General features: G+C 34.5%; 1 protein-coding gene across 4 annotated transcripts; it reads right to left on the minus strand.

Annotated features, from left to right (window-relative positions):
* Nucleotides 1-3,840: 3,840 nt before the first annotated feature.
* Nucleotides 3,841-13,625, minus strand: LOC107769519 (stomatal closure-related actin-binding protein 3). Of its 4 annotated transcripts, none has more exons than XM_075253714.1 (13): nt 13,422-13,625; nt 11,593-11,891; nt 11,232-11,360; nt 10,199-10,291; nt 9,422-9,562; nt 7,722-7,790; nt 7,425-7,508; nt 6,362-6,542; nt 5,798-5,914; nt 5,564-5,622; nt 4,717-4,851; nt 4,334-4,483; nt 3,841-4,186 (listed from the first exon to the last, which is right to left on the minus strand). In XM_075253714.1, the coding sequence occupies exons 2-13, from the start codon at nt 11,875-11,877 to the stop codon at nt 4,148-4,150; spliced, it is 1,482 nt and encodes a 493-aa protein (XP_075109815.1). In that variant the 5' UTR covers nt 11,878-11,891; nt 13,422-13,625; the 3' UTR covers nt 3,841-4,147. The 4 variants fall into 4 exon arrangements, with proteins under 4 accessions (XP_075109815.1, XP_016444228.2, XP_075109816.1 ...); XM_016588742.2 differs by having other exon boundaries at nt 13,334-13,622; XM_075253715.1 differs by lacking the exon at nt 13,422-13,625 and adding an exon at nt 12,823-12,845.
* Between the last annotated feature and the right edge of the window lie 1,503 nt (nt 13,626-15,128).

The raw sequence follows: 15,128 nt of genomic DNA on the forward strand, positions 1-15,128 counted from the left end.
GTAGACTTCTTATTCTTGGTAAATTTGAAATCAGGAGAAAAACCATGAAGTCTGTAGCATTTTTCCATTGTATGTCCAGGTTTCTTACAGTATTTACAAGATATTGTCGACACATTCTTCTTGGGTGCAAAGTTCACCTTCTGAGTGAAGTTTCTATTATTATTGTACTAAGCAAAAGTGATAGAGAAAGAACAGAATCTCCAGAGAAATTTGAAGCATTGGAAAGGGACTCCTTTGACTCTCATCCTGTTGAAAGAGGGAGTAAGCCTTGCTTATAGGAGGAAGAGGGTTCATCATCATGATGGCACTCTTAACAGTAGAGTAGGATTCATTCAACCTATTCAAGAATTGGAACAATTGTTGGTCCTCTATAAACTTTGGAAGTGCTCCACAAGAGCACATTGGACCAACATAAGAGGAGTTCAATTCATCCCATAAGCTCCTAAGCTTAGTGAAGTAGGTAGCAATGTCTGATGAACCCTGAGTGGTTGTACTAATTTTCCTTTGGATTTGAAGGTACTTTGACCCATTTGATTGACCAAATCTCTCATTAATGTCTTTCTAGACTTCCCTTGCACTCTTAAGACACATGACACTGGTGGCGATTTCTCTGGACACAGAATTAGTTATCCATGCTTTCACCATGTCATTGCACCTTTCCCAATATGAGTAATAAGGGGAATCTGGTGGTGGTTGAGGAACCCTACCATCTAAGATTCCTAACTTGTTCTTTGCAGACAAGGAGGTAAGCATATTGCTTCTTCATAGAACGAAACCACAGCCATTAAAAGACACAGATACCAGCTGAATACTAGGATTGTCAGAAGTATGCATATATAAAGAATGGGATGGATCTATTATGAAGGGAGTAAATCCCTCAGAGGTCGTACTACTAGGTGATCCTACGTTTTCCATAATATTACCCATACAATGAAGTTCAAGTTTTGTAAATTGAGAGCAACTGAATTAGCACAATTTTTACACAGGTACACTACACCCTACCCATCTTTATTTGATTTTGGAGTCAAGCAGGAAGGATATTACCAGCCTTCTTCTCAAACTCGAAGAAGAAAAGTCTTCTTTGAAGATGAAACCCTAGAAAATCGAATCTGCAGAAATTGCATAGGAAATACTCGGAAAACCAAACCGTCCAGCATGACCAGACAATTGAAGAAGAAAGACGAAGAAAACCCCAAATTTTGATGGCAAAATCGTCGAATAACAGTTGTCGCCGATCAACCAGAGATGGAAACAAAACCGTTCAAAGCTCTGGGCGAGGGCAACATCGGAATGAAGCTCACAACGAGAGGAATCATAAGTCCTGCTCTGATACCATGTTAGGTTTAAGATTAACTAGTTTTGGCGGAAAGAGAAGAAGAAAACCCTAGTTAGGGTGATGAAAGAGAGAGATGAGAGAAATGAGTCGGTCTGAAATGAAGACCATACCTGTGTATTTTTACTATCTATCTTTCTATTTACATAATGTGTGTGTGTGTGTGTACAACAATAAAATGTGCAAAGAATAGAAAGAAAACCAAAAATACAATTGGGCCGGGTATCCTCTATTGCTACTGGGCTGGGCCCTTTCCTTTAACTAAAGTGGATGAGTCCATATCTAGGTTAACAAATCATGAAATATTTGGGTATATATTTAATAATAGGGTGTAAGGACAGATTCTTAGCTAGATTGCATATAAAGATCACCCAATTATAAATGAAAAGTCTTGTAAATGAATATAGTGGTTGACGAATAGGACATCTGGAAAGTCAACGACTATTTGAGCAATGATATGCTTCTTTCACATTACAGCTATGTAAAGGAGGTAGAAGAAGAGAATTCTTGGGGGGTGTTTGGTACAAAGTCCAGAAAATATTTTCCTATTTTTCCATGTTTGGTTGGCTTAAATGGTTTGGAAAATATTTTCCTCATCAACTCATTTTCCTCCAAAATAAGGGCATTCTATGAATGGAGGAATTGGCACAAATCTGATCTTAAGTAATGTGTTGCCGCAAATTGGTTGAACGAGTTTCAATAGGTCAGGAAACCATTTCCACTAAAGAGTTCTCTATTGCAATGTTTTTTGGCGAGTCACTCTTTTGAAAAGAACTTTTTCAACATTCCCCACCCTATTCCCCATCCTACCAACCCCCATCAAGCCATCTCCACACTGTCGATTTTAACTTTGTTCTTGTGTGAAAAAGTGAAGTAGGACATTAGTTCCTTTAGATTTGTGTGAATTTTGAAAAGAATAATTAAATTTTTGAAGAAAATAGAGTCTATGGTGGGTGTGGGTGTAGGGGGAGGAGTACAGAAAACATGGGAATTTTGGTGAAGGTGGGTTGAGGAGAGTAGCATAAAAAATTATTTCTCTAAAAATATTTTATACTTTCTAACCAAACACTAGAATATATTTTTCGAAAAAAGTTTTCCACTCACCAAACCAAACAAGGAAAAATAAGTGACAAAACCTCTCATTTTCTAGGAAAACATTTTCCTTCATACCAAACACACCCTTAGCATAAAAAAGATAATGAGGGTAAATTTTGGGCTGAATACATACGGAAACACTTAAAGTTGGCACGATTTTTTATTTAGACAACTGAACTTAGGGGTGTTCCTAATGAGCACGTACATTACATGAACTTTGTTCCAATTAGGAACTTCTTGCTGAGTTGGCACATAGAGTGAGGTTCACCCAATATAGGCGCGTGAAGAGCCCAAAAAACAAATTTTTTCTTTTTTTTTTTGTTTGTCTTTTTATTTCCTTCTTCATCTTCTTTATGTCCACCACCATTTTCACCATTGCCTCCTCCATTTTCACCATTGTTGTGCATCCACTATTGATTTAGCTCGAAAGTTTGAATCAACCCTTCTTCTTCACACAAAAAAGCAGCCGCCAACCCCTTCTCCAAACAACCAGCCGCCGCCAAGCTCCCCCCCCCCTCCTCACCACCAAATCCTCTGCCACCCTCCTCTCTAACCCCCATCGCCAAACCCTTCTTCTTCACCACACCCATCTCCAGCCGTCACTCTTCTCCAGGAGCAGCCCCCCTATTGATTAAAACTGAAATGAGTCTGAGTTCTTCATTTCAAATCGAAATACCATTAATCGGGTCTTTATAAAGCTTAAAGGTTTAAAATGGGTTAACTGATTTAATGAAAATTTGAGAAATTAATATTGGGGTTGTCTTCGAGTCTTGGTAGGGAATCTATAGTTGAAGTTATAACAAATTTGGAGGAGTTTCTCTTGAAATTTTGGATTAAAATCATAGTTGGAACAAGAATAGACATGAAGATAGCGAAGAACACCAAGAACAATGATTTCAAGAATACCAATATGTCCTTTTTTTTTTTGTCTTTCTTTTTTTAATAATGTGTCATTTTCTGATTGGGTGAAAATTAAGTTTTTTTTTCTTTTTGAGAATGTTATTTTATTTTGTTTACTAAATAGATTTTAAAATAACTTTTTCTTTTTCTTTTTAAACTCAAAATGATATATATCCTTTTTTTTATTTGTCATTCGCCACGTCAACCGCGAGTGCATTGCACATACTTTGTAAGTTTGGCTAATTGTCAAAAAAGTGCCTAATTGAAACAAGTGTAGTGTAATATAAGTGATCGGAACAGCCTTCAATTTAGGTGTCTAAATGAAAATCGATGCCAACTTCAAGTGCAACGGATATATTCCGCCTAAATTTTGATAAAGTTAATCATGTCCGGTATGTCAACTTGTTCTATTTCAATCCTTGTCAATGGCATGCAGTATTGAGAAAATAATATTCCTACTTATAAACTTACCATAGTGAACTACCATTCATTAGTAGCAGGAAGAAAAAATATAGTAAAAACAAATTTCATTAAAATGCAAATGGACCAATCAATTAGTAGAATTTGTTACAACCCATAATCAGGCAAACCTGAAAAAAAAAAGAACATTGCCTAGGAAGGATGTAACTAATTAGTGGGAAAAAGAATACAATGAGGAAGACAAGTCTCATTACTAGTGCACACACAAATATATATTATAAGATAAGAAATCGAACACTCGCATTTAAAGGGAGAAAAAACCTAACTATACTCACCAAAAATAAAACAAACTCTAAGTGACACTCTCATCAGTAAAATAACTTGGAAATCAGTATATGTCTAAAGCAAAGCATCATCATCAGGTCCAGCAAGAATTACCTGTAATTTCAAAAACTTCAGCTTTAGTATCTCTAGCTTGAGGGGAGCAGAAATTCATGTAGTCGACTTTGGGATAGAGGCATAGTTGATTGATTGAATGATTTATAACTAGAAGGAAAATTTGCAGCTCAAACAGAAGCTACTTACATTGCAGTCAATGGCATATTTTCGAGCTATCATAAGGGCGCCATTTCTTTCTTTCTCTGATTCAAATACTAACACAAAGGAATGCCCTTTCCTTGGTTGCCAAAACAACGACTTTGCTGCAGAATTTCCTCCTCCTCTAAATCCACATAGCTGAAATCAAAAGGATTTTTTGGGATATTAAGACATGATTGTCACTTACTATTGGGAGTTAACAATGAGAGAAATTGTCACCAGCCATGAAGAGAAGTAAAGAAGAGAAAATCACACTGCTGCAATATCAAAATCGAGATCTAATGGTAAAGGGACTAATAATTCAAACTGAACTGGCAACCGGCTACTGGAGCACGAATGATCTACTTTCTAATTATGTTTTCACCTAGTACCTGCATAGACCCGGAGTACGAATCTCTAGCTTTTGTAATCCATCCTTTGCCCAATTTCAGCTTCGTTTTCCCGACATGAAAGCAGTGTGCAGAACGTGATGAATAGTTCCGTCCATTCATCTGTGCAATTACCACCTGAAAAAAATTGATAATGTGATTAGCATAAAATAGTTAACTTACAGACAAGTCCATTAATATTATTTAATCTCTAATGTATGAACAAATGCGAATGCTTGATATTTATGGAGTGTGCATATAATAACTGTGTGACGTATTCCCAAAGCAAAAACTTTCAGGATGGTATAGATCCCAAAGCAAATGTAGGTATGAACCTAGAATGCTCAAAGAAGTGGACGAGTGGAAGCAACTGAGGTGATTGCAAAAAGAATCCCATGATCTTGTAAAGTTGAATCATGATTGAACAGAAGTTTGATATGTAATAGGCTCATGATTATGGAGTTAGACAGAAAGAAAGACAGTAAAATGTCTCAAACTATGGGAAATGAATCATGAGATGTTTCTTTGCTCGTGGATTCAGAAGCTCCTCAAGGTTTAGGCATCTTCAACAATGCTATAAAATATAGTTATCTATGTTTTACTCCTCGGTGATAAGTTTCTTTATACATATTGATGTTGGTCATGAATATCAAGCCACCTTATTGTAAAAAAGATCTAAAAGTTAGACAGTCACTGCTTTTTAGAAGATTGAGGTGTTGCAGCAATGACAGTTTCCTATCTAGTCCTACTTTGGTATTTTCACAAATGTAACCCAAGTTAAATGTACTATGGTTTCTTTAGTATCTTAAGCATCTAAGTATTAGCTGAAGAATTATATGAGAAAACTTACACTGAATTCAACGTTCGACTTCCGCAAAAGTGTTTCGACATAGCTCCCCAATCCAGAAGCTGTAAGAATTGAGTTAATAGAACTCCTCATTTTCTTCATCAACATTAATAATAAATATATAAAAAGAGTAGCCCGGTGCACTAGAATCAGAAAATATGGGAAATTTTTTTATGACAGAGCTACCTTTAGAATGAACAGTAAGATGGAAACTCATAAATGGGGATAAAGACCAACCTGGATCTATAGGAGCTGTAGTTGTAAGTGAGACTTTTTGGCCATTTGAAACTATATCAGCTTCTAAAAGTCTCCCGACATCAATGGGTTCAGGAGCATAAACAAATTTGTCCGCACCTGGCACAGTGAACCAGTAATTATTCAACAGCAAAATTGATGCAATGAAGAAGGATGTTAAGCTTTCACAAGCTAGTTAGATATTTCAAAATTGGTGGAGCTAAAACAATGGCTAAAACTAAATTAAGATATATCTCTGGTACAATCAAATTTTATCATATAGCTCCGTCATGGTATGTTCGAACTTCAGAAGGTTCTTAAAGATTTTAGAGGATGCTTACAAAGTACCAGCAATGTTGAACTCTAGACATAATATAGAGTCCTTGTAACATAGACTAACATTGTATATGTTGAGATGTGAAGGAATTTCGAGATATTGCTGGATGTATTTGCTTCCATTTTGAAGATATACAATTTAAAAGGACCCATATTATGACTCAAGAACTTGGAATCTTTAGCCATTTTGAATGAAGACTTAAAATGCAGAACGGAAATCAGAGTTAATACCTACAATAGGTTCCCTTCTGCTGCATTCAGATGATAAGCGATACCACTGAATTGAACATTTTGAAATATCTATGGCTTCATCTGAACATGACTGGATTCTTAAAATAGAGCCTAACGTTTCAAAACCAGTTAACTCATAAAATTCGGATTTGTTTTGCCCAGCTCGTCTGCTCATCGCTAGCTGAAACAATGAGGAATCATCAGTTTTCCAAACAGAAAAGGAGCAGAAAAGGTAAGGATATAAATGAACGGGCTCAAATGTTTGTACTCTAGTTCATTTGTATGCACATTACTAGTGGCTAGCAATCTAGTTGAATAAAATGGGTCTTAATAAACCGGAATACATACAGAGGACTCATATTAGTGTATTTATATTACCGTTTCTTAATAGTTAGGCCAAGGTGTAGTTGATTGTTGTTTGATATATATTTGAAAGTGATGGAGAGACTGAATGTAATAAAGGAAACATCCAGCAGTTAGTATATAAGTGTACTTTCTGGCTTATAGTTTGGTTTAGTGGAATAGACACATCAGGAAATGTAAGTCGTGGGAGTTGTGTCCCACATTGGTAGGTAATGGATGTGTTGGTCTCCTTATATGGTCCTGGACAACCCTCTCCTCATGAACTAGCTTTTGGGTTGAGTTAGGCCAAGGTCTATTTCAACATGGTATCAGAGCAGACAGAGGTCCTACCTTCGAGTCTCACCGCCATCCAATATCAAAAAGAATTTCCACGTGCTTGGCTCATCAAAAAGAATCAAGCCCACACGTAAGGGGGCATGTTGAAGACATAATTAAGTAAACAAAAGTGTGTTTTCTCTAACCACTTAAGCTTTTAGATGAAATGGTAACACACTTCAACAGGCTGGAAGTGGCATTATAATGACAATTGAGGCTTTGTAAGACAAGCAAACACAAGTGATCTATTCAGTGTTATGCTCAAATTCTGAAAGAGAATACCACTCCAGATAAGTTTTATAATTCTAACTTCTGTATACTCAAAAAAAATGTATGATACTCTTCCAAGTTCACTGAATCATTAGATCCTACACAAGAAGGATACCTCTTTCTGAAGCTTAATTGAAACAGTAGACTTCTCCCTGATCTGGATTCTCAAAGCCCTCAGTTCATGTTCCATGTCCATCACCTAAATAACACAAAAATGTTGTTTTCAAGTCAATAAAAAAATAAGAAAGAAAAGTTGAAAGTTGTATGAATGAGACTAATGATCAAACTACAGATGGATCATAAATGGGAAAAGGAACAAAAAATTTGCCCCTGCAGTCATAAGAAAACTTTTTCTATAACTTAAGCACCGTATAACAACAAATTAGGTTAAGGTAAAATTTACAAAGCATACCTTACTAGGCTGATGCAACAGTTTTATCCTTCTAGCTTCTTGAACCTCTTCCAGCAGTCCCTCTACTTCCTGGAAAGGACAAGTGTTAGTTCCATTGAGGAAAGAAAAACCATTTGCCTTGATGAAAGTCAAATTCTTTTGTATGTAATTACCTTAATCAACTTTTGCCAAGAAAAAAAGAAGCCATAATTTGGATATCTAAAGTAGAAAAGCAAATTCAGATGCTTTTGTAGTTCTCTACACATTGTGAAAGACAAATGTGGACCATTAGCAAGAACAGGTGACGTTGCTGACCTTCAACCCACATGGACGTCAAAAAGGGCATCAATGATTGAGAATTTAGTACATTTTCTTCAATTGATTAAAACTCTCTCTCTCTCACACACACACACACATTGAAGGATACAACCTATATTTATCGCGTTTATAGACACTATTCTTTTCAGTATTATTAGTGTGCTCAAGACCGTAAACTGTTTAGATAATAAGCATACAAGGAGTTATTTTTGACAAGTTTCGGGATATTATATAGAAAAAGTCCGGTCAAATATAAGCCTTTGAAGTGACAATCCAAAAAACAATTTAAGCCTTTGAAGTATTATATTTTGTGATAAGCTAAAAAGAAATAATAACAACAATTCTAAGGCATGTGTGTCATTCTTAGCAGTAGTATTAGTATTATTCTTGTATTTTCTTATTCCTATATCTTTGTTATTACACGTTGTGCCATTTGCTTCGTTGCGCTATTACCTTGTAGTTGCTATTGTTTATTGCTTTCCTTTCCACTGTTCGAGGGTCTACCGGAAACAACCTCTTCATCTTCATAATATAGGGGTAAGGTTTGTGTACACATCACCCTCCCCAAACCCCACTTGTGGAATTACACTGGGTTTTTGTTGTTCTTTCTAAGGCCTATCATCAAAATTTTGGAGCAGATCAAGAACTAAGACAAACTCTTTTTCCCTTAATGAGTTTGTTATATTAAATGTAACCCTAAATAAATGAAGTGAAAGCGGAAGAATGAGTTGAACACTAGGACTACTGAGCTAAAGACTGAAATCAGTTCACTTGCTAGAGACTGATAGAAAACGGGGAGACAAGAATGGGTTCCTCGGGCTTGCTTTGGACTAGAATTCATGCACCAAACAATGCACCTATGAGAATTAGAGTTCTATTTATCCAAAGGCTTCTCTTAGAAAAAGGTCTCATATCATCCTTTCTACATGACTCATTATCATATTTCATCACTGAGTACCTGTTCCAGGAACTGAAGAGCTCAAAAAGTAAAACTAAAACAAGAAAAGAACCACAGAAATGCACCAAATTCAGTTTAATTACGTTTTACACCAGAGATGACTCGCTTAAGATTAATTGTCTGCTCTCTAGCCAGATATACTGAATATACACATGACTTTCTAGACCAAGATGCAAATGAAGGAATTGCTAATATATGGTAACTCTGTTTAACTGTGGATGAAGAGATTAGTGCTTTTAGTACTGCATAATAGGAAACTTCCAGATAGTCTATGCCTCTGCGGAAACAATGCTAATCCTTGTAATATAAAATATTTTATGAGGAAAATTCTAGAAGACAAACTTTGTACATCAAAGTCAAACTTCAAAGAGTCAATATAAGAGCAAGAATATGGAAAATAAATGGATATATCAAATAGAAGAATGGATCAATGTTTGGTAAGTACCTGCTTTGCTGAAGTCGGGGAATTCCTTTCTTCTTCGTCAAGGGCCTCTCCGATTCTTTGCACTACTGATCTGGCACTCTCAATTTCAGCACAAGCAAAAGATCTTTCTTGGTTAACCAATCTTTTAGCATCTTCTGAGGCCTGTAAGAGAAAGACTCAGTCTCTTCTTTTCCATTGTTCTTTCGCATACAGAAAAGCACAGATATCAGAGATTGAAGACAATAGTTCAAAAGATAGATAAATGAAATACAAAGGAGGTTCAGTACAATTAGGATGGCAATGAAGACAACTACTCCTAGTTATCCAATTAACATGCATATCCCTAAATTCAAGCTATGCCCAAGAGAACTGGTAAAAGAAAAGGTAGCTAAAACTATCTGAATTAACAGGTTAAAAGAGAGCAAAAGGAAAAAAGGGCACTAGTTAAACAGCATGTAGACCTATAAATGAATTCATTACTGATGATTAACAAACTGTCTCTCTCTTAGACAATTTTATATCTTCACCACCAAAGAAAGGTAGATATAGAAATTCCCATTCCCACATTTTGATCCACAGATACCAAGGAAAAAGTTCAATTGTTTTCTCGTCTTGCAAGTTCAACTGCATTCTGTGGAAAAATTTGACAACAATCCATTTTTAATATATTCTCTCCAACATAAGCACTGAATGAACAACTTAAATGAAGCCATTAGAATTAGACATTTGGATGAATTTATCACTCTTTTAAATTTATGTCATTCTATGTTGCATTAATGGAGGGGACAAATAACAAACCTGCTTGAGAAAGTTCACAAGCTTTTTCACTTCAAACTTCTCTTGAATCAGCTCTCCCTCATTTTGTGTCAACTTTACTGCCAAAGCTTCCACCTTAATAAAATATGCGTGAGGCTTTAGAAAGATAAAAATTTAGCTAAGTAAACCAGAGAATTTTCAAGTATATATCTGAGAAAATTTCATGTTTTCATTTCTGCAAGAGGTTGTTTCCACGACTTGAACCCATGACCTCCATAGAGTAAAAACTTTATAATAGTATTAAAACAAAGGCCCAGTGGATGCAACTTGGCATGTAACTAATCTAGGAGAAAGCAGAGTATCAGCCAAGTATAAATTGGTAAAGTTCAAAAGTCTTGTCGGAATACAATGTATTAACCATCAGATGTCACTAGTACTCTAAAAATTTGTGAAACATAGCATACAATACTTTAACAGCATTTGACAATTATATGTCAGTGACATTTAGCTATTTACATCTTTTTATACATAAAAATAACCATAATATTAGACTATGAAAAACCACTTGGAAGTAAATTGATGAGTTTATATTGATTCCACTGGCACTTTAGGACAAGCATTTGGAAACCCAAAGAGGTTTCAACAAGTATGTGAGTGTGTGCTCATTAACCTAGTTTTTTCTGCTCTGCATATTAATAAAAGAACCTTGTAATTCCCATACATTGCATCTTTTTAACATTGTTAATAGATGTATGACGATGCTTCAACAAACAGGCTAATACAGAAAACAGATTCGTTAATGCTTTTCTAAACCATTCAGGATTATATACCCTTCAATCTGAACATCATTGTGTTGTCATAGATGCATCATTCCTTACTATTTCTGTTCTGGTCACAAATGAATTACATCTTAGAACGGAAAAGCTCGAGCTCATCATTAGCATGGTATGCTGACATAGTATATGAATACCCAATAGATATGGTTCAGTGTGTAGCTAATTACTACCTGACATGGCAAAAGAATTGAAGCAGAATTACTATTATGATTGTGGGATTATTATTGAAGAAGACTAACCAATGATATAGCAATTTCAATGTCCTCTTTGTTTAGTCCTGTCAATCTTCCTTTGAGAAATTCTAATGAATCTCTGAGCTTCTTCAAAAGGACATGTCCCTCGAGGGAAGGTACCTCTCTAATTTTAGCCTGGAAAAAGAAAGGCTCAGTTGTATATAATTCAGTCATGTATTCAGAACGTCATAAAATATATGTTTATCTCAAAGACCAAAAATGCGGTAAACAAGAAAAATGCTGTCTAGGTCTCTTTGCTAACTCTTTTCATCTCTTCTGTTCTACATGATGTAAAAGTCAAATAGCAACGAACAAGTAGAAGTATTTAAAATCAGATGGCAGTTGTCATGCAAACAGAAATATGAACCTCATTAGACAATTTAGCTGCAGCTGCCAAATTCTTGTCAAATTTGCTAGCAAGGTCACGAACAGAAAGGCGGTTGTGCTGCTCGGTCAGACGAGTTGTTTCTTCCTCGACTACCTCCTTTAAAGGTGGGCCTTGATCATATTCCTTTGTCTCCTGTAGAACCTCAAAGTTGGGTCCTAGCTTATATTTTGGAAACTTGTTATTGGCTAAGCTCACATCTGTTGATATTGACTGAACTGTCTGCATCTGAGGCTCATCTACAAATTCTGGACTGACCTTTGTCATTTGACCAGTTTTATCTGTTCATCATGATACAAACAAAATTTAATATCCATATAGACATCAGCAAGAGATCAAATAAGTACAAGAAAGGCTCCAAAAAATCAAATAGCAGCCTGGCTAGTTCCTTTATGATTTTGTTTTTAAAAAAAACAATGCAGTAGAAGGGAAGAGAAAGTACAGATGAAATCTCAGAATACTCTTTCAGTAATTTGTGAAAAATCAATACACTACTTTTTCCTAAATTGAAACATCTTTAACTACACCATCCCACACCTACCCCCTCAAAATTTATTTCCCAAAATAAAAACAAAGATCATATTTGCATTCCTTTAAGAAAATAATAGATGACAGAATGTAATTAAAAACAACAATCTTGAAATCTAAGCATAAGTTTTAGAATATGGTGTTGAATATTACTATCAACAGTCTTCTTTCACAGGGAGTACATAGACATTTCACCAAATATAGGCCTGTAAAACCAAAATAAATGGTAATTTCCTAAACCTTTGTAGCAATAGTGGGAAAGGGTAATAAAAATTTAGCAAAATTACTGATAATGGAATGAATACTAAGTTGACACAGAAAGAAACCTCCAACTAGAGATCTTATCAGCATAAAGTTACACACAAAAAATAAAACAGAAAACATATAGAAGGAGGTAATTTAGGATTTTGGTGGGTTAAAGGGGGAGCAACATAAAGTTTAAAGGCTGCAATATACAACCAAAGAAGGAACAAAGCATATTTGGGTTAAGGACATAATGATAACTGCTGAAGTTAGTAATAATTGTATTTTGCAAATGCTTTCTTTTGAAGATCCATCATCAGCAGTGGAGAAACAAGAAAACTAACAATTCTGATCTAATAAATGTCATAAAAGAAATTGGCCAAAAAATTAAAGACCATTTTCAGAGAAAGTAAAGGAAAAAAGGCAAACCTCAGATTTTACCTTTGACAGCCAAAATAGATGAAAAAAGTGAACTTGTATAGAATCAAATACTACTGTAGTAGTACTTTTTGAATATATCAAAATTTGCTCTTTCCTTAATTTGTAGTAAAATTTTCTTGAGAGTGGTGATTCTTCAAATAGAGATTTTGGAGATATCTAAAGTTAAAGTCTTTACACATGCATTACCAAATTTAGAAACAAAACTGATACAGACATTTCATTAACCAAGTTAAATTATTTATTTTTTTTGAGTGTATAATACTACATTAGATGAATAAAGATAGGAACTTTCCTAAATAAACATGCTTAAGAAGCAAAATTCAAGGCATGATTAAGTAAAGAACATCCTCTTCCTCCCCAACAAAGCAAGCAAAGACCCAACAAAATAAAATAAAATAAAATAGTTAAAGAGAAGTTTCATACATTAATAAAAGGAAAAACAAATGGCAGAACCCCAGATGAATAAAACTAAAGAATGAAGCAAAAAAACTGAGAAACTGGTACTACTTACATATTACTGAGGAAATTATGCAGATGAATGTAACATTATTTTTTTTTTTGTTCTTGAACTGAAGAACAATAGTAAGTAGGTACTTAACCAGTAAAGTTGTTGAGAGAGAGAGGGGGGGTGATGGGAACAAGTGAGAAGAAGAACAAGAGAGAGATGAATGGGTGCTTTTGTTAAAGCAAAGTGAAAAAGAAAAGCTTCTTCCCTTCCGTCTGGCCCTCACTGTTTTACCAGACTTCAGTTTCCTTCTTTCTCTTTCTGGTCTACTCACAGCTAAGCAACACATTCTTTTGGCCCTAGGTATAAAAAGGTATAAGAATGCTATAAAAATTTAATACTATTTTAATACTTTGTTTGGTTAGCAAATTAGATATAAATTATCTCGGTATTAATTTTAATATCGGAATAACTTATACCTTATAAAATATGGGGTAATTAGTACTGGTATAACTTATACTTTCTTCTCAGAAATTATGCAATTGACATTCTTAATACAATATACCAAACAATGAATAAACAACAATCTCAGCATAACTAATTCCAGCATAATTTATCCCAATATAACTTATACCAGTATAAATTGTATTCCAACCAAACGACCTAATAACCCAAAACTTTAAGGGGTCGTTTGGTATGAGGTATAAGAAGGTATAGTACTGGTATAAAAATTTAATACCACCTTAATACTTTGTTTGGTTAGCAAACCTGGTATAAGGTATTTCGGGATTAAAATTAATATCGGGATAACTTATACCTTATAGATAGTGAGGTAATTAGCACCGGTATAACTTATACATTCTTCTAACAAATTATGCAATTGTCATATTCAATACAACATATCAAACAATGAAAAAAAAACAATCCCAGCATAACTAGTCCCAGCATAACTTATCCCAACATAACTTATATCAGTATAACTTATCCCGGTATAAGCCGTTCAAACCAAACAACCCCTAAGTAGTTTTTTTATTATTTGGAATTCACTAATCCCACTAATTTATATTAGTTATAGGTTACGGGTTCAAGTCGTACAAGCATCCTTTAATGTTTGTACTCCCTCCGTTTCAATTTATGTAAACCTGTTTGACATAAACTGAGTACGAATTTTAAGAAAAAATGAAGACTTTTAGAATTTGTGGTACTAAACAAGTCAAAAAGGGCCCCCAAAATATTTGTGTGGTTATAAAAGCTTCTCGTTAAGGATAGAAATATAAATTTAAGCTAAATTGTTTCCAAATTTAGAAAGGGGTCATTCTTTTTGGAACGGACCAAAAAGGTTCACATAAATAGGAACGAAAGGAGTATTAGGATAGATTTTTTTACAAATCCTATATAAATGTCGAATGATTTGTGCACTCTTACCTTAATATCTATATTATATTAAAAAGAGAATAGTATGCATTGTGGTTAAGCCAAGTGACAAGCTAAAATAAAGCCACCTTGGCAATTTTAGTACAACATTAATAATTAAAAATTATAAATAGAAACATAATTAATGAAAGTAGTTTAATAAATCTTATACATAATCCAAATAGATCTTAGACAAATCCAATCTTTATCTCTCTCTCTCTCTCTCTCTCTCTCTCTCTCTCTCTCTCTCTCTCTCTCTCTCTCTCTCTCTCTATATATATATATATATATATATATATATATATATATATATATATATATATATATATCTATATTAGCTAGAAATATGGAGGTAAAAAATTAGTTCAAAAATTATAATAAAAAAATAAAAAATATAGAAAGACATAAATTGAGATAAGCTATAACTATTTGTACTTTGGAGCTATAA

This window comes from Nicotiana tabacum, chromosome 5 (genome assembly GCF_000715075.1).
Source record: "Nicotiana tabacum cultivar K326 chromosome 5, ASM71507v2, whole genome shotgun sequence".
In the NCBI taxonomy this organism is placed as follows: Eukaryota; Viridiplantae; Streptophyta; class Magnoliopsida; order Solanales; family Solanaceae; genus Nicotiana; species Nicotiana tabacum.